This window comes from Onychostruthus taczanowskii, unplaced genomic scaffold (genome assembly GCF_017590055.1).
Source record: "Onychostruthus taczanowskii isolate IOZ18803 unplaced genomic scaffold, ASM1759005v1 scaffold12, whole genome shotgun sequence".
Classification (NCBI taxonomy): Eukaryota; Metazoa; Chordata; class Aves; order Passeriformes; family Passeridae; genus Onychostruthus; species Onychostruthus taczanowskii.
In genome coordinates, this window is record NW_024498351.1 from 12006067 (window position 1) to 12033454 (window position 27388).

At 35.7% G+C, this 27388-nt stretch overlaps 1 protein-coding gene across 2 annotated transcripts in view; it reads right to left on the reverse strand.

Annotated features, from left to right (window-relative positions):
* GLRA3 (glycine receptor alpha 3) overlaps nucleotides 1-27388 on the reverse strand; it is a 76132-nt gene that overhangs the window by 20263 nt on the left and 28481 nt on the right. For both annotated transcript variants that reach the window (XM_041395676.1, XM_041395677.1), the window contains 3 exons: nucleotides 14810-15033; nucleotides 11790-11872; nucleotides 1691-1828 (listed from right to left, as the gene is read on the reverse strand). In XM_041395676.1, the coding sequence (XP_041251610.1) occupies nucleotides 1691-1828; nucleotides 11790-11872; nucleotides 14810-15033 (445 nt within the window). The remainder of the gene's footprint in view (nucleotides 1-1690; nucleotides 1829-11789; nucleotides 11873-14809; nucleotides 15034-27388) is intronic.

Genomic DNA, 27388 nt, shown 5'->3' on the forward strand with positions numbered 1-27388 from the left:
TATGAGGTTAAGCATCACAGTAATGTCTTAATTTCTCAGAGATTTTTGATGCATCATGTTATGCAAATGAACTTTAGAAAAAAAGAATATACCATGATTTCTCATTAGTTAATATCATATACAGGGTATAGAATGCAATCACAGACACTCATTAAAATGGCACAAAAGCAGGAGAATCCTAAAAAGAAAGGCTAAGTTGCTTGTATATCTCAAAGCAGACTAGAAAATAATGAAAACAAAACTTTCTTATTTGTCATAAGGATTATGGTAGAAAGGAAAAAAGGAATAGTAGAATTTTCTATCTTGTCATTAACAAAGAAATGTCTGAGTGAAAAAATTACTCATATCTGTATAGGATATGTATCACAAATATTAGAAGGTTTTTTAAGGATTATCTAGATATTAGTATTTGTACAATAAAAAGTGCATGTTAAGTATTTACAATTTATTTTGGAGAACCCTTCAAAAAATCTTCCTTCTCTAAATGGAAATGGAGAGACCTTCCTTTCTCTTGGGGCAGCACTGCAGTTGTGATAAAACTCAGTGCTGGAAAGCACTCCTCCTTAATTTTGATTGTAGCAGGACATTCCTTATAAACACCACTTATTCAATTTTTCTGTCCCTGACATTTCAGTAGAATCCAAATGAATCATTCTAATCTTAAGACATGTTTAATCATACTGGAGAGCAAAAATTAAAAGATATATGGACCAGAATGGAAGAGTTTTAGCTTCTTTTTTTCTCCAGAGAATATATAACTGTGCATTCTTAGGCTTTGCTTTTCAGGATTATTGTGCTTGTGATTGTTCAGTTATTGAAATAGTTTTTCACAATTAAAAACATAATAACTGTATTATTTATGTTGACCCCCTCCTTTTTCAAATAATTCCAGAGATGAGCTAAATATTTCAGTTCAAAAAAGGCCTCAATTCAGTATCATAGAATTAGAGAATTATAGAATGGCTTGAGTTGAGAGACCCTAAAGATCACCTAGCTCCAACCCCCCTGCCATGGGCAGGGACACATTTTACTAGACCAGATTGCTCAGAGCCCCTTCCAACCTGGCCTTGAACACTTTCAGGGATGGGGCAGCCACAGCTTCTCTGGGCACCCTGTTCCAGTGCCTCACCACCCTCACAATAAAGAATTTCTTCCTGATATCAACACCTACTCTCTTTCAGTTTGAATCCATTCACCCTTGTCCTGTCACTGCGTGCTCATGTCTGGTTTGTACACCTGGCCATTGCACACCAAGAATTCTTTCAGCTCATTCACACTGCCCCCTTGCTGTATGAACTAGGGCAGGGATAACTTGGCAGCCCCGTGTCCCTTTTTCCTGACTGAGCCAGGCTATGGTTAGGGCACTGCATATTGACCTTTGGATTTCAGTAGTTCTTCAGATCCCACATTGTAAAGGTGGTCATGGCACCTACTGAACAAGTAAAGCCCCTGACTGAACAGTTTTTGAATTATTTCAGCTCTATTTTCTTAGGGTGCCTAAAATGAAAGTTCAGTCTTCAGGTAGTTTTAGTTTGTTTGCCAGTTATTAAAACTGCATTACCTTGTACAAAGCGCCTGCATGTTTAACCCTCTTCTGAATTCAGTGAGAACATTTAAAATATACCCCAACTGTAACATTTATTATAACATAAAATGTTAAATGTATTTTCAGTTCTAATCACTTTCCTACCTGTATTGTAATGCTTGGTGCAGTAACATAAGTCCTTTTCTTCTTTCAGCAGAAACTGTGGCAGAGTAAGACCTTCTGCTACTTGAACCGCTCCCTTTTCTTGCCACTCAAAAATTAGATCATTCATTGTGTATCCAACTAAAACAAAGAAAAAACCCAAATAAACTCTAAGTCTGCTGCAAACTTTGAAAAGCAATAACATATCAAATTACAATATTTTAAGTAAATGTTATACAAAGGAGGTAATACAGAGGGTCTGCTTGTATCTGTTAATCACAAATTTTTATCTGCCTTCTATACCACACTGAATTGGAGGAGACAAAACAGCTGTCTTATGAAACTCTTTTAAATCCTTATAATTACATGGTCTATTAATGGATTCAACAAAAGCATTTAAATTAGCTAAACATCCAAATCTCTTTGGTGCATGGGAACATCCTTTTCTCCTGAACCCATGAAGGATAAAATAGGCCCTTTACACTCAGATCTCTTCCTCCTTTTACTTGAGGTGAAATGTGGATTGTCAAAGTTATACTTATGGATTATGTCAGTTTGAATGGTTAAGTGCAAATTGTTCAAAGACAACAATGTATTGAAAATTCTGCAGTAGTATTAGTTGACTTGAAAAAAAATGCTTTTCTCTCAAACTGAAACAAGACATGGGAAAGCAATCTTCTCATATTAACTGACTGTGACATACAATGATATTAATAAGCAGTCAGCTTTAATATTCAGACTCCTGCACTTATCCATACCTCATGCATGTGTATAAGATTAGCTATAACAGCAAAAGACATACTAATCAAGGCCCAGACGTTGCAACAGACAAGTGCTTTTTCCCTCTATTTCCCTCTCTCAGATAAATATTTGCATGGGATATCACTGGGGAAAATATCCCTATTTCTTCTGAATATGTGATCTGTTAACTTTCCCAGGCATTTCATTCTAATTTTCTTTCTAAATAAATTTTATCTGGTTATTGCAACTGGAGAAAAAAAAAGGCTTCATATTTTCATTCAAGTTTAAGCCACCTATACTAGAAGAAGTAGAAGGTAAAAGGAGATTTTTTTCATCTGATTTATGTAGCTTTCAGCTTCATTGCAATATTTCCTTTCTGTTTTAGTCCAATACTAACAAGCTGTTGAAAATAACATGCTGAGAACCAGAAATACTTTTAACCTTTCAGTAACAAATTACTCTTAAAAGTATATTGTTCAGAACCTTCAAAGAGTAACTGTCTGCACAAAATTACTGACATTTTGAGCTTCAGCAAAAAATGGACCTCTTTGCTGTATGGGCATATATTTTACTTCATTATATTCAGTGACTTTGTTAATCTTTTAATACACCTATAAATGGCATTCAGTGACCTGATCTGCTAACCTGAAAACTGAAATAAATTTCCTATTTTCTGATCTATGTTGAATTAAACTAGGAGCTAAGAATTATTTTTTATAAAATGTTTATAAATGAAAAAAAATATTTTCAACACTTCTTCCTTCTAAGTTCTTGATGTTTCTTTTGGGAAGAACCTTTATACAGGGTATTCACAGGAACTCAGGCTGGCTGTTGATTTACTTGGCACTTTTTTTGAGTCTGGATCAATATGATAAAAATGAGACCACCATATCCTTTTAAATAAGTCATTAAGATCAGGCATTGCTCAAGCCACTATAAGCATATATCAAGAAAACTCTTTTGTTATTGATTGAATGATATTCCATAAACAAAGTTAAAATTCACTATTAAATGCCATAAACTGAAAAATCAGAAGTATCTATCTTATCAAACTTTTCATGAATTCAGAAAAAAAGCAGTTGTGTGTAAAGCAGATTACTTGAAGCATGTAGATTATGGCCAGAAGTGATATTCACTGAGTAAAATTCATTGAACTGGCAAGAAACAACTGATGTGTCAAAATGTGTTTCACTAAATCAGGCTCATTCATCTCTAATGCATGCTTTTAATTTTGATTTTCTACCTGCCCACTAATTCTTCTATAATGCAATATAGTACAAATAATAGCAGCATATTCAAAATGCTGCTGTACTAATTAATTTTTGTCATGTTTATATTTTAAATGCCCAAATGTAGTGTTAGCATTCAAAACTAACCTTGTAAGTAAAGGTCATAGTCATAAATTAAAAGGGTCTTAAAATATAGAGAACTTAATGAAGATGTGAGTTTCTGTTATACCAAACAAATCTAAAATAGTACAATGCTTCCACTAGTATGTTAAATTAAATCAGCTTGAATGAAATAAAAAGAAAATGTATTTTTTCAATTAATTTTATGAAGAGGACCTGCTGAACAGCACACTGCTTAACACTCAGAATGTTCATGGTACTGTGTGCATTGCCCATAAGGGGAAAAAGACATTTTTATAGAAATCACTCCTTAAAACAATTAGTGGTTACCATAGTGTAGTATTCATACTATTAGAGTTTAGGTATGTGGTGTTATGTATGCAATGATCCTAAAATACAGTCCCCTGGCACACTAATTTTTGGGACCCCTGCTGATTAATTGTAATAACTGTTCCTGTCCTGTTCTAGAAATACTAAATCTGAAGTCCACCTGAGCTTTTGATTCTTGCCTACTTGCTACCTGATTAATAAATGTGCATTATCTTTAAAACAATTAAAAAAAAAGTCATTCAGTAACATAAATTTAACTAAAATTCTAAATGCCTGTTGCTGATACTGGTCTGCTTTTGGAGATTAGAAATACACTGTGTGTATTTTCCAAATGTCTATGAGATAAAAAATCTGAGAACTTGCGTTCCATTACATGGTTATCACTGTACAAATGGAGCAGTAAAAGTGTGTCTTGAAATGTGAAGGCTCTATTCTGAATGGATATGTGGCTACCTGTACAAACTTGTGTTATATGTGTCAGTTATATTGTTAGACATATTATGTAACTTGTAGGAACTGCACTGAAATATGTAGCAGTTATAAAGAACAAGAGATTTCTCTTTAGGGCCTATAAGGGATTAACTGCAACCCAGCATGATATTTAGCCTCTCATTAAACCAGAAACTTTTCTTTTTTGACTATGAGGTGGTGTTGGTGACTATTATAAATTGCTACCAGATATTTTTATTACCTGTGGCTGGGAAGTACAGTGTTATATAGGAAATTCCTAGTGGATAAATGTTATTGTTGAAAAAAGGGCAGTCAGTCACTAGCCTAGGTAGTATATGAGGGTGCAGCTCACTGGTGCAAAAAGTGAAACTTATTCTGCATGAACTGCTGAGAGCAATGGAGGCTATAATCTAGCATGGACTTCAGGACCAGCCCAACCTAACTAAGTCAAGTGGACTAGTAAAGGATTCTGTCACTGAAACACAGTGCACTAGGGTTTGAGTTTGCAGGCCATGAAAGAATGAAGGCTGGGAAGGGAAGTTGTTAAATAGTGTTTTAAGGGACAAACACCAGCTTCTGTGGCTGAAGAAGAGGGCAGTCAGCAATGTATTTTATTTTGTCTGGCTACTGTGCAGTACTCGCTCTTACTTAATTCTATAAAGGTGTTACTAATGATTCAAAATCTAAATGGTATCATCATGGAACTATAAAGAAAGGACAGAAAAAACAACCTTGTTATGTTTGAACAGTGGTGCTCAGGAGTTATAGGGCTGGTTACGTTACATTAATAGTCTCTATTAACCCAAAGTCTGAGGTCTTGTACCTTTAAAATGCAAAAGGAGGCAGCAAGTTGTTGGTAATTATATGAAAAAACATCATCCTGGGAGGAGAACGTTTCCAGGAGGAGCGTTTCTCAAGAACTGTGTGAATGCATGGCACTGTAGCCTCTATGCACTGCAGTTCTCTTAAAGAGACAAGTAATTTTCAGGAGCCTGAAGTCATTCCAGGTAATTAGCTAATGAAGCATATAATGGCAGAATGAGAGCTCTGCCTGAGATTAATATCACAAACTAGGGAACATTTATAATTTACTAGAAGGGAAGAAGACCAGAAACAATTGGGAAACTTGGGTTAGGTCTGCAGAAATACTATTTTAGAAAATTATGTTTTCTGAAACAGAGTTGGTGGTAAGTGTGACAAAATGAAAGTAAAATCTGTCACACTAACGGAGGGAGAAGGTGGAAGACATAAGGCCTTGATGAAAAGTAGTTCTCAGGACTTGTGTCTGGAATAGTTGATGGAGGATTTTGAATAACTGGACATAAAATAAAATGAAATTGTAGTGGTATTTTATTTAGTTGGTGTAATCTATGAAAACATACAGGCATAGTAAATTTAGCCTTTAGACACCACTGAGAATTTTTTAGCTAGAGTGAAAATTTTCAGCATTTTCAATTACAGGTTCCAGGAAAAATTTCAGGAAAAAACAATGTGATCCTGCTGAAATATTTCTAAGTATCAAGGGCATCTACAGTGTCTTGAAAGAAAAACCAAACTTTTCCCTTGGTTTGACTCATCTTTCCCGGAAAAAAAAATCTTTTCAAAAACGGTGTTGACAAGTTGTTTTCAACACTCATATAAGGTTCCTGAAAGAAAGAATTATACTGTCTATAGGGGTTTTTTTGCCCTACCATTAAAAATGAATGTCAACTTTTCATTCATCCAATTTTGAAAGTATAAGACTAAAGCCTGCCTTAAATCAATAGAGTCCCATTCAACCCACATCAGTCCACATTACTCTATAGAACTTATTAGAACCAAGATGTTTATATCAGTTGCATGCTAAAAGTAGGAAGATTTTATTTTAGCTAATTCAGGATCAGTGGTAGGCATTAAAAGTACATTATCTCATAGACAAGACATTGAATACCCAACAATTTTGTCTTGAATAGTTGTTGAAGTGTCTAACATCTCTTCTCCTGCTTCTCCAAGGACTACACCCTTACAGGAACTTGTTATTCAAGGCAAGCAGCTCCCCTGTACCTTCAGAGAATCTACACCTTTGAACTGTCATTGTCTTGGCAATTCCAATATAATTCCTTTATCACATCTGCTGACACGGTTTTATTTGCTTTGTCCATCCACCTTTAGCAAACATTTCCAATCCATGAGCAAACTTGTGATCCAGGTGAATATCAATATATCCAGTAAATTTTCTACTCATTCTTTTTCCTTACAGGAAGGCTATGCTTCCCTTGTGTCATTTAAAAACCCCTACAGGTATATTGAAACCCAACTCTTTTCCTCATGCTCAATAAACAGACACATGCTCAGCATGAAACAACTGAGCAGAATATTTTTTTTTTTTTGTAATAGAGTTTAGTTTAACTACAGCATTTATTTTTTTTTAATCCCAGTGATCTATCTAAATTCCATTCTCAATTCTTTAATTTTTAGTAAGGTACAGGTCCAAACCCATCAATTCTTTAGGTCTGCAATTGAAGCAAGAACTACAGTCATGTTGTTGTACTCTTCTGTTCGGCATCCCAACAGTTTGCCTCCAGGACAGGTTGCCTGCACATTACTGTTCCTAAGAGCATGACAGACATTTGAATTGAGCCCTAAATTCCCAGCAACACAGCAGGGGGAAGATATGACAGAGCTAAGGAATCTGGCTTTGGCTTGAGGTTAGAACAAATTCTTCTACATTATGCACTAAATATATTAGCTTCAGAAATGAGCTGTGATTCATTTCAAGGCTAAATTTGTGTTGGAGCTCCAAGAAGGCAGGATTTTATTCAATGTACTTCTGAGCTGCTTTGCAAAATGTCTGCCCCTTGCACTGCCCTCTAAGTCGTTCTGAAGGAATCTCTCCCTGGGGAGTTATAGGTTTATTCTTCTTAGCCCGAATTTTGGAAAATAATAACATTTCAGCTCAGCACTCTAGCACATCTCTCAAACCTCCTATTCTTGCTGAAGCCTCTAGGTGTTCACTTATCACTTTTATTCTAGTTTCTGTCTGTCAGCAGCACTTGTACAGTTCCTACGGCCCTTTCATCCTGCATTGGCCAGGAGCTGATGACTACAAGTATATCTTTGTTGCTGATCTTTGTAGCTGTGTGTCATGTCTCCCTTCAGATAGACACAATTGCTGGAGTCACCCATCTGCAGAATAAAAACCTGAGCATGGTCTGAGCAGCTGATAATTTTTGTGCTGCTGAAATGGAAAGGAGAGAAGCAGCATGGTTCTACACCTTCTGGCACAGACAGGCATTGACCTAGTGTGTCCATAATTTCTGTTATTCAGGTAGAGACCTGAGAATTCCCCGGCAGATGAGAAATACGCTCCAGTTATTTTATCTTTCCTATGTTGTCTTTGTGCTGTTCTGGGAAAAGGAAAAATGTGCACATACTTTTCTGTAATGCATTAACTTTTACTGCTGCAGCCTGCAGTAAAAGTTAATATTTCCACTTGCACAATCTCCAAATTAGAGACTGGGGGGAAAGAAATTGTGCAAATAATCATGTAGTAGAGAGGGAATTTTCTTTAACAATCCAGATGACAGGAGCATGATTGGTTAGAAAGACTAAAAAGCCTCCATAAATCAAAAGGGGGAAAAACAGGGCCATTGTTTAATTTAAAAATCAACATCAAATTAAAATTATGAGGTAAGAAAGTGTTTTATACGTTACCTATGCTGCTTTTCATAGTATTTTTTCTTTTGTAACTTAGTCTTTTCAATATTCTTTGAAAATTCAGGGATATTAAATGTCACATAAAGTTATAATTGTAATTTTTTGAGTAAAGGAATGCTGTGAGGTAAAAGAGAAACTTATAAAGGAAAGACAACAAGCTCTAGCATATGAAAGAAAAGCATTTCTTTCCAGGGAGATTTCCAGGCCACAGAAATAAATACGTATCTAGTTGACATTTCTTTGTATCTTATTCAAGCAGAATAAAACTAAAATTATCCCACATGCCTATAGGCTTCCCTGGTGTAAGGCATAGAACTGTAGAAGGGATTATTTCATGTGTGCATTTTCATTTGTTCCCTTTCTAAGATAAAAAAGCAGCTATTCTAGCTGCTGATAAATCATTTGGTAAAATAAATCCTTTAAAAATAGAAGACATTTCTACAGAAATATTTTTCAGACACTTCATGATCTAATGAAGTACTTTTACCAGGGCCAAATGCAGCTGCTCAGACTGACCTTGGAGAAAACATTACACGAGCCTGCTAAAAATAAAGCTATCATTTGGGAATAAAAACTATACATGATTTTTTTTCTCTTAGAATTTTCTATGATGGAGCAACAGTATCAATACTGGAGGAAAGTATCCAGTACTAAATGAAATTACTACTTAAAGAGAGACAAAACCTATGACCTGTCTAACTGTCAGTCTTTGCAACCCAGTGGTAAAATGAGTAGAAAAAAAAAGATGAGTGATTCTAATTTTTTTAGTGACACATTCTGGAACAAGGCTTGCAAGATCAGACACAGTTTACAGAAACTGTGAGACAAATGGGCCTTGTAAATTCATAATGTACAACCTCCTACACAACTGAAAAAACAGCAATGATCACCACTTCAAAAAGAAACATCTGGAAGCACGGTTACTGCTGTTTTGCTCCTGCAAACACTTTGGTTTCTTATAACATAGACACGAGAGGACTGTGTTTTCTGTTTTGAACCCAAATGTCTTCCACTTCCCCAGACAAGGCATTAACCACTGGGGTTACTGCTTTGATCCCTCTGTTTACGTTGTCTCACTGTGCACCAAAAAATGCAAGGCAGACAGCCAGAGCAGAGTATGACACTGTGGCCTAGAAATTAGAGATGCTTGGATGGAATCAGGCTCTCAGGGTTATGTCAGCTCTTACCTCAGGAGAATTGATGTGAAGCCTGGGAAAATGCCAAATGCACCCATCCTCCTTTTTCTGCTATAATTTTAAATAGAACTAGATGCTTTTTCTTAGCCAGAGAGTCTGGAATTTGAATGTTTCTGCTCATCCTTTCCTAAGTTTTGGAAATTTGGAAAACTCTCATATAAACTACATTTTCTCCCCCCTGGTTACTCTTCTTTCTGGCATGTAGATATTTTTTGTAACACTTCTAAGTTGTTTATTTCCAGACAAACTGGCTATGGACAGGTGAATTCCTGCTCTCAAAGGTCTAGGATCTTGCAGCTTAGGTCACTGTACATATCTGTTTTGGATCTGTCCCAAGATAATCTCAGGGAACTGCTGCCTTGTTCTTGCAAACCTAACTGGTTATTCTGCTATCAGACATGTAAGCATATACAGAGCTCCCCCATGCTGCAAAATTTTCTGCCTCAGGCCATCATCTTTTCCCATAGTCTGTTTTTTGATGTCTGAAGTTACAGGTAAAATAGAATTAGACAAGGCAATATGGGAAAAGCTTTATTATTTGCAGTTTCCTTGTGAAATCAAGTTGATCTTTCTCTGTGAAAAAAGAATTTGAAGGACTCATCTCTATTTTCTTCAGCTCTTCTTTTGTGAGAACCTCGCTTTACCATGTGAATGTGCAGCTGGGAATTTACTCCCACTGAACTCAATGATTAAAAACAAGACTTCAGTGAAAAATGTTCTGCTGGAAAACACAGTAGAACATCTACAGTGCTATTCAACTAATAAATGCTGGTTCCCTGTGGTGTAGTTTGTGGGAACTGTGGGCTCCTGCAAGGTTTCTCTAAAGCAAGCCAGATGCCTGTTTGTTCAAGAATACTCAGTTGTTGTCTGACCTGTCCTCACAACAGCTGAAAGAGAGGAAAAATGCAGCTCAGTTTTATGAAACTATTAAAACAAGAGCTTCATAACTTAGCAAAGCATTTGTTAATGATACATTTTTCTTGCTCAGTCAAACCCTATGATACTTCCTCTTTGAAGCATAATAGTGAGTGTACCTGCCATCTGCATGCACTCTGATGCAACTGCCTCCTGTTAACCTTTTGTTTAGTCACATTAATTATACAGGTTATCAGTAGGATAGTCTGCTCATGTTGACTGTGGAGTTTTGCTCAGATCCTGGGTACATAACATTGTCCTAAATTCCTTGACATTTGCAGCAAATAAAGATCTCTCCATTTTAGTCAAGGAAATTTCTGCTGTCAGATTCAGCTGTTGCCCTCATATTGAAAGGCTGCTCCATAATGTTACCATCTGTCCATTGTAATAAAAGATAGATCTGGCTTTTATGCTCACCCTGCAATAGTCTATAAATAGCATACCATACAACAAACAGCTCTGATATACTGACTGATAGATAATTACCTCCCCTTCCCCTGGGTGTTGCTTTGTTCCAGTAAAAGAAGAAAAAACCTCCAAAAAATGTTAATAAAATTATGTTTGTTGTGTTTCTGATCTATGATATGTTTCAAATAATCCAATATGTTCGTTCTATATGCACAATTCTTTTATTTTTGAAATATTTTACTTATTTGTCCTAAAACTATAAATCTAGATCTTTTAGATGAATACTTCTTAATCTGTCTTGCTTCTGTCATTTATTTTCACAAACTTCGGATTGCTGGAAGCTTTCAAAGAATACTTTACCTTATTTTATATTTTTTCTTTGCATCATTAGGAGAATTTTTCTGCTACAGCTGTCTTTCAAATTCCCCTCAATTTAGGGGAAACAGCAATCCCCAAATACTACATATCACAAGGATAATGAGAATATAATGCATCAGACAGAACAGCTGATTTCTCCTTTTGTGAGTGTGTTTGTGCCTTGAAATGGCATAGCTGCTTTAAGCTTTCCATCCTCTTTTAAATAACAAGATATAAAGGTAAATGATAAGTAAAGTATATGATATGTTAGAATATAATTTTATTTCACATAAAGTCCCATTAATCACTTCTTTAAGTTATTCTTATGTTTCCTTTATGCTCTCCATATTATTTACCTCCTGCATGTGTGAACACAGAAAGACTTATAGTGAAACCGTATATGCAGAAATTTTGTATAAACTGTCACTGAATTTAATGGTAACTTCAGATTTACACAAAACTCTTGATTTTCAGTTCAAATAGGTATGAAAGAACCTCTTCCTCTTAACACCATGTATATTTCACAGATTCTATTGATCAAATAGAAGATTCATTTTGAAAATTTGTTCTTGTACCACTACAAGGGGTTTTCCTACCTCCTGTATAGCTGTTGTAATCTCTGCAAAAGTATGTATAGGATAATATATTATGCAAACTTACAGCTTTCCAGCTGCATTATACATGTTTGCACGTCCATTGGAAAATTTTTGAGATCCATGGGACAGGAAAGTATTAAAGTCAATCTGAAAGAACACAAAAAAAAAAAACCATTAAAAACATACCTCCCAAAAAAGCCATAGAACTGTGATGGAAAAATGCATTAATACAACATAAGCAATTAGAAATAGAATACAGGTTTCAGTAGAAAGGTCTTTAAAAAGGTCTCTATTAGCTGAACCCATCTAACTCAACTTAGTATGACAGCATGGAAAAAAAATTACAGACTTGCAGAAAACTAAATTTTTCAGTAGGGCTGCCTAACTTAATCAGAAGTCTAAAGGAGTGCAGCAATAGTGTGCATTTTGGTGCTACAGAAGAATTATTGCACTGTTCCAGTATTTCAAACCCTTGGCATAAACCTTACCCAAATTTGGAAGAATTTCATAATACATGTCAGTACTCATGGTGGAAGAGTAGTTTTATGTGTTACTGTTCTAAAAGTGCTTAAAATGTCAACACAAAGGCTTAAATAAACATTTTATGATATTGATATAAACAAAAATATGGCTACAATTTTGAACTGTAGCTGTGCATCAGTGTTAGACCTTATGCTTTCTGTGAAATTCTTTGCAAATTATAGGCAAAGAGGTATTTTTAAATTTTAAATTTTAAAAATTATTTTGTTATTTATTATAATAATTTATAAATTATTTACAATAATTTATCTTTCTAATAGAACTTCTGTGAGAAATCAAAAAGAAGAATTTACAAGAGATAAAGGCACGTTTTCCCTCCCTAGATATCCGTTCATGATTCAGAGCTATGACTCTACCTACATTAATCAGTTCAGTTGTTCAGTTGATAGAATGTCCTACAAAAACCTGAGGGTACACAGTTCAATTGCTTACACATAAGGCTATTCTAGCATGGCAGTGCTCTAATCCCCCTCTCTTGAACCCACTCCCCTGTTTTTGGCACTGGGGCTAAAGGGAGGTGGATGGTAGCTGGCAAGTATGTATATTTATTTTACTTTTTTGTTCGTTTGGTGGTGGGTTTTTTTTTTTTTTTTTTTGTTTTGTTTTGTTTTGTTTTGTTTTGTTTTGTTGGTGACCAAATTTCCTTCATTCATTGTTGCTATAATTTCTGTTTAGACAAACAATGATAGAGCTGCATGGGGAGAGTCTGAGAAGGGAAGTCAGACCCATCCCTCATTCCCATGCTATTACAAATAGTTCCAAAGGCAAATTCTGGCTAGTAGGCTGCTAACACAGCAAATTATTTCAGAGGCACCTGGACTTTACTTTGTGCTTCAGTAAACATTTTAGTATTTTATGTTAAGTATTCATTGAGCTGGGAACTTTTACCTTCCATTATTTTCTTGTCCATATTGTCCCAATGCAATTAGGGATGAGGAGATATTAGGGAATGAAAGAAAGAAGCAAATTTAGAAACTTCTTTTTTTTTTTTCCTTTTAATATCAGCACAATAGCAATTATTATATCTCCCCTTATCAGAAGGTTAACTCACTCAACTAAACTAAACTATATGCCAATGATATGATTTTAAATCTGTTTTAGAAACTGTAATAGTTCTTAATTAAATCAAGACAACGTAAGATTTCTGGCTTCATAAGAAACAGAGGAACTATCTGGTTTCTGCTTTCAGCACAGTTGATGTTTACCTTTGTAATTTAATATTATACTATTTCTCACATTTGGGTTTTCTCAACCCATTTCATGTGGCCATGAACTTGGTCTGAATTGTATTGAAGTTGCAATCCAAACTTGTTTCAGCGGAGGGGTGGGGTACTGTGTGTTGAGTGTATTTGGAAGGAGTAGGACAAGGCAGGGAGTTATTTGATTAGAGTGGAACAACAGCCAGTGTCTCTTGGGGCAACTCAGGCAGTCAGCAGATAATTGATTTAGATCTATTTCTACTTGAATCCAGAGAAGGAATCATTTTAATCTACTTTGAATCTGTTTCTAGTAACAGAATACATGTTGTAACACTTATGTTCCCAGAGTGGCAGACAAACCTCGTTTTGGATGTGAAATCCTCATAAGAATTTTAACCCAACCTTCTCCTTGTGTAAGCTTGGAGAAGTGCTGCCTAATGGCACTGGAAGGAGGGAAGGAGGAAGGAGTCCCTTGCCACTGACGCACCCATGCAAGTGGTAAAGTTTTCTTTTTCTCCAGTACACAAAGTGTTTAGATTCCCAATGTCTCTTCAAAGAGTCTAGTTATACATTAATTCAGTGTCATAAAAGCATGCAAAGCAAAATACTGAGTGAACAATAGCATATTTATTTTGAAAAGAATAACATTTTGCACAAGTGAGTCACTGCTTCAATACCAAATCTAGTGGGGCATTAGCATATTTATATCTAATATGTTTCTCATTAGACTGGGTTTTTTGAAGACAGTGGTAAAATGCTTACTGATGTCTGTATTAAAAAGAAAGTGATAGGAAGAGAAGTGGGATAATTAGATTTTGTCAATACTTATGATTACTGCTTTCATCTTCTTAAAACCTTTTCAAAAATTTACTTTCCAGTTTTCTCTCCATTTTCAGAGATGAGTAAATGACTACTCTTTAAATGTCATACTTCCTCAAACAAGCCATGTTTTCATGTTGAAGTGCAACTGCAATATCCAGAAAGGGGGAAAAGAAGTAAAATTGGATTTGTCATGACATTGGAGGCCACAGACTGTGAAACCTGTATATAGGCCAACTCAGATTATAATACTACAGGATTGTTTGGTCTGTGCAGTGTCCCAGTCCCTCTAAGCTCAGTACCTGTACTTTAAAATTAGAAACAATTTTTTCTTATTACTTTTACTATGTGCATGCCTAATGAATTATCGTTTTCTATTTAATGTAAACAATGAATGCTGACAAAATTCTGCATTCAAAACTCACACATAATAGTTCTGCATGACTAGCAACTGAATATATGTTTTAGAAAATCCTAATTATACTTTTGAGCTTCTATCTGAAAAAAAAAACCATTAGAGACTCACCTGATGGAATAAAGTACATTTCCATTTTTGAAAATCCGCAGTAACTTATTATCTGTTGTAACTTCATGAAAGTTGGCACCTTTTTCGTTAGCAAAGAATAAATCAGGTTTCCAAATGGAATCCAGCATGGATGGATCTAAATCTAAAGAGTCATCTGGATATTCACTGTATGCAAGGCGTGGATCATTCCAATTCTGACGGAGAAAGATGTTCACTCGGTAATCCTGAATAAAAGAGAAAACAAGCAAAGCTTTATCAAGCATAGGGATTTAGCTTTTATTTCATTTCTTCGCCATGTAATCCCCTGTCCATCTGTGGATGACAAAAGAATTACTTAGCTGAATGCCAGAATGATACCTATTTATATTAGTGGGGACACAATGGATAAGAATAAAGATGCATTTCAGGGCAATTGAAAAAAATCGTAAGATAAGGAAATCCAACCTCCATGTACAGTTCATATAATTCCATATAACTCTACCCTATCTATCTACCTACTCTATCACAAATTTGTCTTGAATTTGAATTGAGAAGCATAAAAAGAGTTGTACAGTGTTACCTTTTTCTGCTCATACCCCGGCAGGGGTATTCCCACTTCCCTCACTCTCTGACAGTGAGGATCTGTCCCACTTTAAGGGAAGTTAAATTAATTTTTTTCTCTCTCTCTTTAATCCTTACTTGTTTTAGACCCACCACATAGGCTTTCTTTGCCTCAGTCTCCTACGGAACATTGTGTGAGCAGTAACTTGCCATACGGCAGTCTGAGGAGGACACATGTTCCTCCTCTCTTCCAATAGGGTAGAGACCCTATCAACCTTTATGATAAATTAGACTAGCTATGAGTGCAGTCACCTGAATTTCTACAGAAAGTCCTGTCTTAATCAAGAGGGCTTTTATAGAAAAGATGAGTGAGTGCTTCAAACTTCTGGAAGTCATTTTGCACAAACATTCTGCCAGAAATGTATTTATGGCTCCACTTTCTTACAACTTTACCATTCTGAAAATACTTGGTTTTAAATAAAGGTGAATAATAGCTTCTCATTACATTGCATTTAGAACTGAGACTGAACATAAGGGCATAGGAACTATACTTTTATTGGTCATAATAAGATTTTCCTCATTATTTGAACTGCATTAATGAAAAAGATCAAGATAAAATAGAGAAAAAGATAGGTTAGCTGCAGGGGGAAAATGGAAACTAGTTATCAGACCTTACATGACACTTCTAAATATAACAGAAGTAAAAATCAATCACTTTTTTATGGTTAAAAAAGAGTATAAAAATTAATTTTAACAAGAAAACTTTTTGAGTCAGAATGGGAAATGAAGTCTACAGGGCTGAGAAATAAAATTTAGCCAAAAACTATGGATACTAGTTTTTATAGGTTTTAACTAGTTAAAACCCCATTGGTGTAGAAATTGTTGGTTAAAAATCCAGCATTTTATTGATATTTCTCTTAGGGTACTTGGAGCATGAACCAATGTAGTGGGAGGAATCATGCCAACAGATATAATAAAGGACAACAGGAACCTCAATATCCAACATTTATCAATGAGAAACAGTTTTTCATATCTTCAGCATCCTGCTGTTTTGGTCAATTTAATTATTCAACTTGACTGAGTAAGTAAGGGTAGCCAAATATGCTAAAAACATGCTTACCAAGTATTGCCAATACTTGCCAATATTTGAAAATCATATAGAGAAAGTCCCAGTAAAGAAATTTATTTTCACATAACTTTAAAAATTTTTAGCACAAAGAAAATAAGCATAAAACTACACCTGAAAAATGAAATTAATTCAGAATACTGTTTCCAGCAGAGGAAAAAGGCTCTCTGACCAAATGGAAGCATGCAACATTAAATGCATTGGAATTGTTAATCAAATGCTTTATTTAAAGAAATAAAATGTCAATTAATTTGTTAAAAACACACACACAAACACACCCCAACCCCTTTCAGGAAAGCACTGAAAGACATTTTCTTTTTCATCATGGGTAGGGACAGCCTCAGAAGTCATAAAAAGTTCTTATAAGGACCTGTTGTTATTTTTTTGTAATTAGTACCATGATGTGATAAAATCAGAACGAGGATTTGTACTTTACAGATGTAGAAACAAGCTTGTATTTTCTGTGTGTTTCCAAAGTAAGACAAAATTCTTAGACAAGCTTGTGCCCCAGTGCTCACAGAACCATATTTTTGGTGTCTTCTAATAAGAGGCAATAATAACCCCTGAAATATCCTCATTTCTTTGCATGACATCCCAAATATCATGTAGTACCAGTTTCCATTCCAGATTGCTGTATAAAATGGAAAGGACAGGAGGAAGAAGGATGTGGGAGCAATGACAGCTCCACTGCCTTTCCCAGCATGGGCAATCCTTGCACTGAAGGAAACAGTTCCAAACCTGGGGCACTGGGGTGGGAGCACTGCAGCTCTCAGGACTTTGTATTTCTGCCCAACCAAAGCTTTATATTTTACATTATGTAACCTCAGGTATGTCTACTTACTTTACTTTTCTCAGTAGAACATGAAGACTTTATGGACAGGATTAGTTGTAGAGTAAAGGTCTTCTCACATGTGTGAGACAGAACAGGTGAAAAATGGGAAACAGGAATGCCAAATGAAAAAGGAAAATGTAGAATGATAAGCGATGTAATCCTTTCAAAATTATATTAAGTTATTCTGTATGTCAGTATGAGTAAAGTTTATTGGTTTAAATTGTTTCCAGCTTTTAAGATGAAAAAGTCCTGGTTAAACTTCTCACTGAAGGAACTGGAGAAATTTTTCATCACTATCTCCCTTGAAAACTCTGCCACAGGCACTCATTATTCACTTAAAAAAAATCCTAATCTATCAAAAGGAAAGAGATGTATTTGACTGCTATTTTATGAAGGACAAGAATTCATAATCTCAGTTTGTAATTACACATTATGAGCACAAAGTCTAACCACTTGAAAGAAGTAGGGTTGTTTGATGCAAGCACACCAGAATCAAACTGCCTGAATTGATTTGTTATCCTACAAGAGGCTCTGTATTCTCATGTGCTATTTGCCTGAAAGAATGACTCCTAATTCAAATAACTGTGACAGAAAAGTCCCTTGAGGGGAGGTAAAAATCATTATTTCAGTTGTGATGACTTTCACAGCCTCATGTGTAACCTCAAGGCTGCAATTGTCTGAACAGCTGCTGTACCCTGGTTCTGCAGAACGAGAGTGAGACATGGGTCTGCACTTGCTTCACCATACTTCAAAACCTTAGCACAAGGTGAACCTTCTTAGAGGGTCAGGATACTGCTCACCTCCTTCGTAAGGCTCAGTCAAATAAAAATTGGAGAACAGGTTTATTCTCAGTAGCAATATTGGATTTTAGTTTCTGCGCTCACATATAATCATCAGAAGTCAAAGGTAGTTAATATCTAGGATGCTTATTCTTTAAAAGATTAATTATAGTACCGACATACTGTATAATAATGTTTGTCATAGCTCCTACTACTGCATGTCCTAGAATATTTATTAATTAAAGATTCGATATACTACTCCCATATTTAATGGAAGCTGTGTGTTCCCAAGTCCTAATGCATTACAATAAAATCATATTTTGAAACTTGTTCAATGTAATTGCTTTTTTAAGCTTTAGCTCAGGGGCTTTTAAAATGTTTGCACTTTCAAGCAGTAGTATAAGGGATTACATGATAAAGGACATGACAATTACAGGAACAAACAGCATACACTAAGCCTCTGCCTTCATTTGGTCCTTGCCATGTTCCCAGTTAACAAAAGATTCCAGTTTTTTTTCTGCAAGTAAATGATGTGTCCCTAAAGAAGTTTTTGCTCTACAGCAGAAGGTACTTCTTGCTAAGTGAAAAGTTAAGTTTTTCTGAGATTTTTCATTTGTTCACGTGAATTTTTGGTGCTATGTATTTCATTTTGTTATTAATGAATTTTATGTTAGCCTGGTTTCAATGAGTGACTGAACGGGCTATTTTATAATTCTTTACTGAAAACATGTATTTGAAATCACCCTCTGTTTCATCTTCGAGAAATATAACCGAATTAGATCAAATACAATTTTGTGAATTCCATATTAAAATTTTCTGATGACTTTCTTGTGTTGGTAGACAAGTATGACATTGTCTAGAATAGAGTAAACAAGGTGAAATAAAAGGTAAAGCTAAACTAGGTCAAGCCCAGAAGCAAGGCCTGCTAACTCCTCTAGTCTAAACACCTGCTAAAGTGGGCTGTGAGAAGGAATACATTTCTAACTTATACAAACTTGATCAGATATGAGTTGACCTTAAATTTATTGATATGCTTGAAATGCACCAAGAGGTCTGTTAGGAAAATCATGTTGATTTAGTGGTTTTACAATGATACCATGGCAACACATGAAATTTTATGTGTATTTGAACTTGGACCAATACTGAGGAGAAAGGGAACGATTTGTTTGTCTACCCAAAGACTTTTCTAGTGGCATTTGAAAAGCTCTAAGTTATTTTGCCTTTTGGCTGCTGGTTCAAAAAGATGCACGTCTCCTGCAATCTTGTGATATGTTTACCTTCCCAGATAACTCAGGGACTCTTGGGGATTATGAAGGCCACACTAAATACATTCAGGCAACTAAATAAAACTTCAAGAGACACAAACTCCATTCAGTATCAATTTGCTAACCTGCTCCTTTCACGAAGAAATTAACTTTGTGAACAAGTACATGTGGGTCTAGATGGGTAGTAAGTGAGAAAGAAGAAACGTAAATTTTATGGCTTTCCACTAGGTCCCTGATGAAAGGGGTAGAAGTAAAGGTAACTTGTTGAAAAGTGAATACTTATTTTAAAAGATCTCAGACACTGTAATTTGTAATACTACAGTAATACCAGAACAGTAGTCACAGGCACACATCTAAAACATTTTCCCTACAGTTTGCTAACCTGGGAAATAGTCTCGTTACCTTGTAAGGTCTAGGATAAATACGTAGGAATTGAAGTAAAACTATCCAAAATTAATGAAATAATTAACCAGTGTAAAATATCAACATATGCAATGAAAATCTTGTTATATTTGTATTTTGTATATATTTTATATACATATATGATATACATTAAAAGACATGCAAATTATGCATTTAATATAGTCAGTCTTCTGAAACTGTAGAGCAGTCACATTCACAAAAATAAGGAAAAATATATTGCAAACAAGGGACCTAATAATGGCTGACTAGAAACATCAAATTTTCAGTATTATATCCCTTCAATCCTACCAGGAGTTAAGTAGCTAAACCCTCATTCAATTTAAATCTTTTAAAAGAAGATAGAGGAACTAAAAAGAAGATTGTGAAAGATCTGGCATATTGTAGCTTATAGTGTTTGTAGATGGAAGTCAGACTAGAAATCTTCTTTAACTAATCCTGTTATGCCAATAAATTAGCTTGCATATGTTCCTATACATTTACGTTTTGAAAATCCATTCACAGAAAAAGAAACCTAGTGACTGAAAGATCAGGCACTGTAAAGACTGGTTATTTTTTAAAGCAAGGGAATAAATTCAGATTCTCCAGGAGTGCTTTTGAAGATTATTGTTTTATCATCAAAAACAGATGAACAAGAAATAATGAATACCTACTTTTTCGCAGTTACATGTGGTCAATACATTTGTTTATAATTCACCTTCAATATCTTAGTGGTTGTAATTAAGTTTCAGGTTAGCAGGTATTCACACTGCCTTGGTTTCCAATGAGAAATGCCTTGAGGAGGTGGCTGCTTGTTTGTTTGTTTTGGTTTTTTTAAATTTTTTTTTTTTTTTTTTTTTTATGGGAAAGAAAGATATGGGATTAAATTTGCTCCCAGGCAAAATTAAATTCTAAGCCTAGAGGCTTGCCGGTTGGGATCTTTCTGAACTGTGGAGAAGGCTGCAGCTTGTTTGAGCTGAGGTAAAGTTAATGTACTTCCCAGTGGCTGTTACAGGGCTATGTTTTGATTTGTGATGAGCACAAGATTTGCTGTTATTGCTGTTATTGAGCAAGTCTTTAAGAGAGCCAAAGCATTTTTTTTTGCTTTTCCACCTGATGTGCTGGTAAAGAGACTGGGGGAGTGGGAAATTGGGAAGAGACAGAGCTGGCAAGGCTAACACCCACTGACCAAGGCAGTATACTCAATATGACCATATGGCATCATGCTCAGTATATATTGGAGAGGAGAAAGAGGTAGAGGGGCAAGAAGGAGGAGGGGCATATTTGGGGTGATGGTGTTTGTCTAGCCAAGTCACTGTTAGGTGTGATGGAGCCCTGCTTTCCTGGGGATGGCTGAACACCTGCCTGCCCATGGGAAGCAGTAAATTCATTCCTTGTGTTGCTTTGCTTGTGTGCACAGCTTTTGCTTGCCTATTAAACTCTCTTTATCTCAGCCCATGGGTCCTCTGACTTTTACCCTTCCAATTAATTCTCTCTGTGAACCCATTTGGGGAGGAATAAGTGAGAGACTGTGTGGTTCTTGTTTGCTGGCTGGGGTTAAATGATGACAAGGGATTTTTGTTGGCTTTGCAGTGCTTTTCAGCCCTGGATGAAATTGCTGAGAATTTCAAAGCCTCAAAAAGCTGGAGCACTAGAGGCATAGGAGCAGAGAAGCTTGTGAGTTGGGATTACCTGCAATTTGGATAGGGGGAGGAAAGTGCCAGTCTGTAGATCTCTGTCTAGAGACACCTATGTGATCAATCTAAAAAGCAGAGTAGCACTCCCTGGGTAAGATGGTTAATTAGATAAAGGGTCAAATGGAAGTGCTTAGGAGTGAGAGGAGACAGAAACTAATTTCTGTGCTGAAGGAGATGGCTGCTGCTGCTGAGGCCCACATAGAATGTCTGAGATTCTGAAGTCATAAGGGTTATTTTGTGCAAAAAAAAAAAAAAAAAAAAAAAAAAATCAAACTACCTGAGAGATTATGAGTTGGGTTTTTTTTTTTTTTTGGTTTTTTTTTTTTTTTTTTTTTTTGTTTTTTTTTTGTTTTAGTTTTTTTAAAATTTTTAAAATTGGTATTAGGATCTAAAAGGATTTGGGAGGGGGGAGGAAGAGGTCTAAAACTACTGATGTAATGGCAGTAATGACATAGGGAGTGGCATGTTAGTAGAAAATGCATATCATACCACACCTTGCTGTGATCATATCGACTTTTAAAGAAAACGAAAGTTTGATTCACAGACTCATAATACTTCTTGTTATGCAAGCTTTTAATGGCCATAATTGATAGCACGCTGTGTATTATGGAAAAAAAGAATCTGGTATGTAAAAAAACCAACAGATTCTTACAAGCACTTTTGATGAATTGTATAATTTTACTGTTTAATTTTAAAGCATTATAAAATGGTTTCAATTGTTTTTTAATATATGATTTACAATATATCTTTGCACTATGGGTATGATGTATAGAAGTCTGAGCATAGAGCTCTTTCATATTGAGTGATTACTTTGCCTACTGTAATTAAAAATTCACACCCAGCATATGCACACCCAGAGTGCAGAAGTACCAAGTATTTGGAACAGAATGAAGACATGGTGGGAGAACAGAGCTTTTAACTGATGCTAAAATGATGCTTTGAAACTTATTCAAATCAAGAATTTCAAGGTCATGTAGAATGTTTGTACTGAGAACCTTTCCAGGGCATATTTACTAGACTCAAGAACAGAAGTTAGGAGCAAAGGTGACAATCTGAAAATCTTTTATTTTCTTAATTCAGGTTAATTCAACAACTATTCTGAAGTCCACTGTAGCTTTTTTCCAGTATGTAAACAGAGTTAGTAAATTACAAATTCATGCAAAACTGAGGGACACAGGCTATAGTCATACAGTGATGAGGATTTATGGACTTAACTCCTATTAGCATTAATGGCAGTTAAGGACAAAATCCACATATATCATGACGAGATTAATTTCCCTTGCTTAAATACTTATAATGAAGCAGCTACAGTAAAAATAGTTTTAAAACTATTACTTTTGACCTAGTCCTTTGATTTAACTATTTTTAATAATATTTTTACACTGATATCTGTGTTATAGTTTTAGAAATCATCATGAATGTTGCATTATCATAAGCCCAAGGGAGTTAATCTTTCATGATTGCAACAAAATAAGAAACTTCATAAAGAGCATACCTCATATGATATTAACAGAGCTATGTAGTGATCCCACAATCTTATTTTCACAGATACTAACATTTCCTACAATGGTGACTGAGAAGAACTCAGCTTGCAAATCAGATATTTTCACACCTTTTTCTGGATAATGCTGCAATTGCTATATCAGGATGTAGATTTTTAGGAACAGCCTACCTGATTACAGCCTTCAAACAGATTCAAAAGACTAATATAATAATGTGGAAGTAAGTAAGAAGATACTGGGAGGGATGGGAGTAACGCCACATGATTTCATAGTGCAGTGTTGTACAAGTAATGGTTTTCCCTTTAAGTGAAAAAGAGCAACCAGAGGAAAGGAATCGATGTAAACAAACACAGATAAGGGGAAATAAGTGATGTGACCTGTTTCCCAGCTTTGCTAGAAGATTAGATCACTTTAGGTAAACAAAGGATATAAAAATTTAACTAAAGGCTAAGTCTCCCTTGGAATGAGAAGATAAAGATTCTGGAAGAACTTTGATAAGTTTGTAAAGAAACCATTTTGATTTTAGGAAGCATTATAACAGGTGATGAGTACTATTTAAAGCAGCACTGTATGCAGTAGCAAGGGCTTGAGCTGATGATGAAGGAGGTCACTTCAGGTCTTCTGTAGCTAATGATTGCAGTAAGTGCTATGGGGAAGTAGAAAGCTTTGTGTCTATAAACTGAGCTGTTCAGCTCAGTATTATAAAGTGTTTTGCAAATTCTTTAAGAATGCTTGTAAAATGCACCAGAAAGAAGGATACATTTGTATGTCTGGATGAGCTGATTTTAACTCCTGTACTGGTAAATATTTATCTATTTTAGATAAACCAGAACAACTACTTCTAGCTTAGAGTAGTAAGGCAACTGTAGGTCTGGATCCAGCCTTTTCTTCAAATGAGGTAAAAAATGTTTGAAGCTAGGTTTCCATTAATGTAAACAAGAATTAAAAAACATGTGACCCAGTGCACAGGCAGCAAGTCTGCTACTGCTACCACTTCCCTAGACCTAAGAAACAGTCTCTGACTAATGGGTTATAAAATGTTTTCAGAACATGTTTATACCTGAAGCTGGTATAGATAGCTGTATACATGATTTGACATTTCTTCCAGGACCAGGAAGTCAAAGCTTAAGGTATTGTATACATTTGGTAGTAGTATAGATTTTTCTGCATATATCAGCAAATCAGATACTTAACTCTCATGTTTCTATGCACAGTTTCAAATTGAACTCATTCCTAACCAGTGCCTCTGAAAACACATCCTCAACACCCGTTAGTGATGTGCAGTACAACACATCACCCTCGATCCACTGCTGCAATGCAACGCCATGTCACACCTTGAAATTTGATGAGACATCTGGAACATGGTTGTGCTACCTTTGCCTTGTATTTTCTTGTCCCTCTCCACTTTGTTATGCTGTTGTAAAGCCAGCCAGTGTTTTATGTGATATCTTCCACCACAATTTCCAGGGAATTTCAAGATTCCCATCCGAAAAGTTATCCTAAACTAAAAGTTCCAGAGCGGAAGTGTACATAAAAATGCTTTCCATTTCTGCTTGGAAAACCAATGGGTACAGGAATTCATTTTTTAATCTGAAAAAAAAAAAAGAAAAAAAAAGAAAAAGCTATTTGTTTGTTAGTTTGTATCTTGTATATGTACCGATGTGTTTTTCCAAACAAACTTTGGCTGCATCCTATAGAATTTCCTTATAATATGGAATAGATCCTGTATCTCAGGAGGGTGATATGATATCTCTGCTTGGAATTCAGGTTCAGCATCTGGATTTGCTTGGATTACTCTGGACACGTAACAAACTGGACAGCTGTAGACCCACTAGAATTTGTTAAACCTCTGTCTGCTCCTGACTCTGTAACCCAGGATCAGGGTGGCAGAGGCCAGTGCATGAAAAATAAAGGATGTTATATAATCTGATGCCCAAACTTGCACAAGAACAATAAATTTTTCTGTGTCTTGATAGAAGGGAGTTGATTGTCAGAGGGCCTTTTTTTAAAAATTCTGAAACTGTAAAGTGGCCATTATTGCAAGGCCTCACTTTCACTCATCTGAGATATAAAGCATAGATGTTTCTTCCTCACACTTCAGTATTAACACATTGCTATATATACTGGACAGATTTTTCAGTGTATTTTCAGTAAAGAAAGGCATCTATTTCCTTGTATTTGAGACATCAGCCTAAATGATTTGAAGAAAAATTCTTGATGAAACTCTTTAGCATTGAGGTTTGTAATGTGTACAAGGGAACACTTCTTCCAAGCAATCTACTGAAAGACAACCTAGAATAGGTACAATAGAACAAAATCAGAAATTTTTATTGAAGAATGATGAAGCTAAAGAAATTAAAGAGCTGTGGCTGATGAAAGGACAGTAATTATGGTGGCTTAAAAATGGGTTGATATTGTTTAAAAGCACATTTTATTTGTAAGTGCAAGATAATCTCATTAGTGGAGGCAGTACAGAAAGATCTATAATGTGCTTCCTATCAACATTGAACTCTTTTCAGACTGAATCAAGAAATACCCCTGAGCAAAAATACGTTAAGGCCAAATAAAAGACATATGGTTTTCAATTGTTAATTGAGATTAATTAAGAGTGTTACATTAAAATTAAATTAATTAATTCAGCGTTAATTGTCTGCACTGTTGTTATTTGCCATCACATCTCTCTGTGAGCATTCCCTTCAATGCACTTTGAGCACATGCATTATGCTAAGCATATTAACACACACTGAGTAAAAATTGCTGTAAATCTGCATTAAGGTCAGTGTTGCATCTGACCTTTAAAACTCAGAAAACCTTGAGCAAGTTTATCAGTCACATTTCCTAGAACAAAAGCAGACATTTTGGTATGGCCTACTAGGTACCCAACAGACTAATTGTCTTGCATATTCAGTATTCTGACTCTGAACATTTGCACTTGAAAATGTTGGCACTGATATTATTATGACCTTGTGTGACTGAATAATCTCTTATTTTTTGGTAATTGCCAACAATATCTATGACGCTGCTCTTAATGATCACAAAATCTATTAGCTTTGGGAGACACAGTGTGAGTACAAGCTGAGTGCAACCTGAGCTACAAAAACTCTCTAAAGAGTTTCAGGGTATTATGATAAAAGCTGAAATTTAAGTTCCACTGCACTAGTAAGAAAAGTATTTGCTTTCCTGTAGGATATAGTTCCTGTATTGCCAATATATATTTAATTTATGTGACCAAGCAACCCAACCGATTTGTTGGATTTTTAATGTTATGTGTGCTTAAGTTTTTACTATTTATCTCAAATGAAAAACTTCACATGTTAATTTGCATTAAATATGTTAATTTTATGATATTGAAATAGTAATTTTAGTCTGGGTTTTCGCAATTTTTTTAATCTTTTATTCTACCAGATTTCTAAATTCTTCTGTGTAAAAAGCCTGGAATAACAGCAACATGTAAAATATGAAGCACTGGTCCTAGGTTTTCCTTTATATGTGTGAAGCAATAGGAGTTTTTCTTGTCAAGAGGATGCATGTGAAATTCTTTGTGAATATCTTTGTGAATATTGAGACATGCACAGATCTAGTGCTACCATTGAGCTTGATAACAGAAAAATTGGTGAGGCTGGATCCTAAGTGGTGCCAATTATAAAAGTTTGTTTAAGGGAGCTTTCAATTATGTAGTTTACTTTTTTGCCTGCCTCCTCAGAGCATACATGATATAAATGAAACTGCTTATATGATCACTTAAAATCACCTAGGAAGAAAGGGAGGGAGGGGGGGAGGGGGGGCAGTTTACAGAGCTGACAAGCTGTAAGCCAAGTGATGCTACTTTTTCGGTCTGCCTGCCTCTCCTGCGCTGTTAGAGCAGGTGTAGGTGAGTTAAAGGGAGCGTGCTTTCCCGAAAGGAGCACACTGCCCTTGGCACTGCGCACCGCCGCACTCCTGGCCCTTACTGAGAGCTGTCCAGCCCAGCAGGGCGCAGTTGACACCGGGCTCCTTTGCAAGCCACGCTGGCTTTTTTAACCCCTTGTTTTTCTGCCTGTTTCCTCTGTTGTGCACAGCCGAGGCAGCAGAGGGAGCTCAAAGATTTTGGACATCAGCAAGAGACCCGGACAGAGAAGGACACTGCCAGGGGCAATTGCAGCGACAGCGGAGGACAGGGCTGGATGCGTTCGGACTCCTTTAAAGCTGGTATACAGCTTTATGTGTCCCATTATCAGCTGCTACTTTTAAATACAAGGTATCAGTGGCCAGTTTTTATTTTGCACTTGTTGCTTACTTAACCGGTTCTGTTTACAGATTGGCATTTATCAAGAATTTAAAAGTTCTTTTTGAGTCTAAGAGTTTGTTCTAATGAGTTAAGACATAGGTACCTGTATTTTAAGAATGCAGTAAATTCAATTGATAAAATAGTGAAAATTGAAGACATACTGAACTGGAGT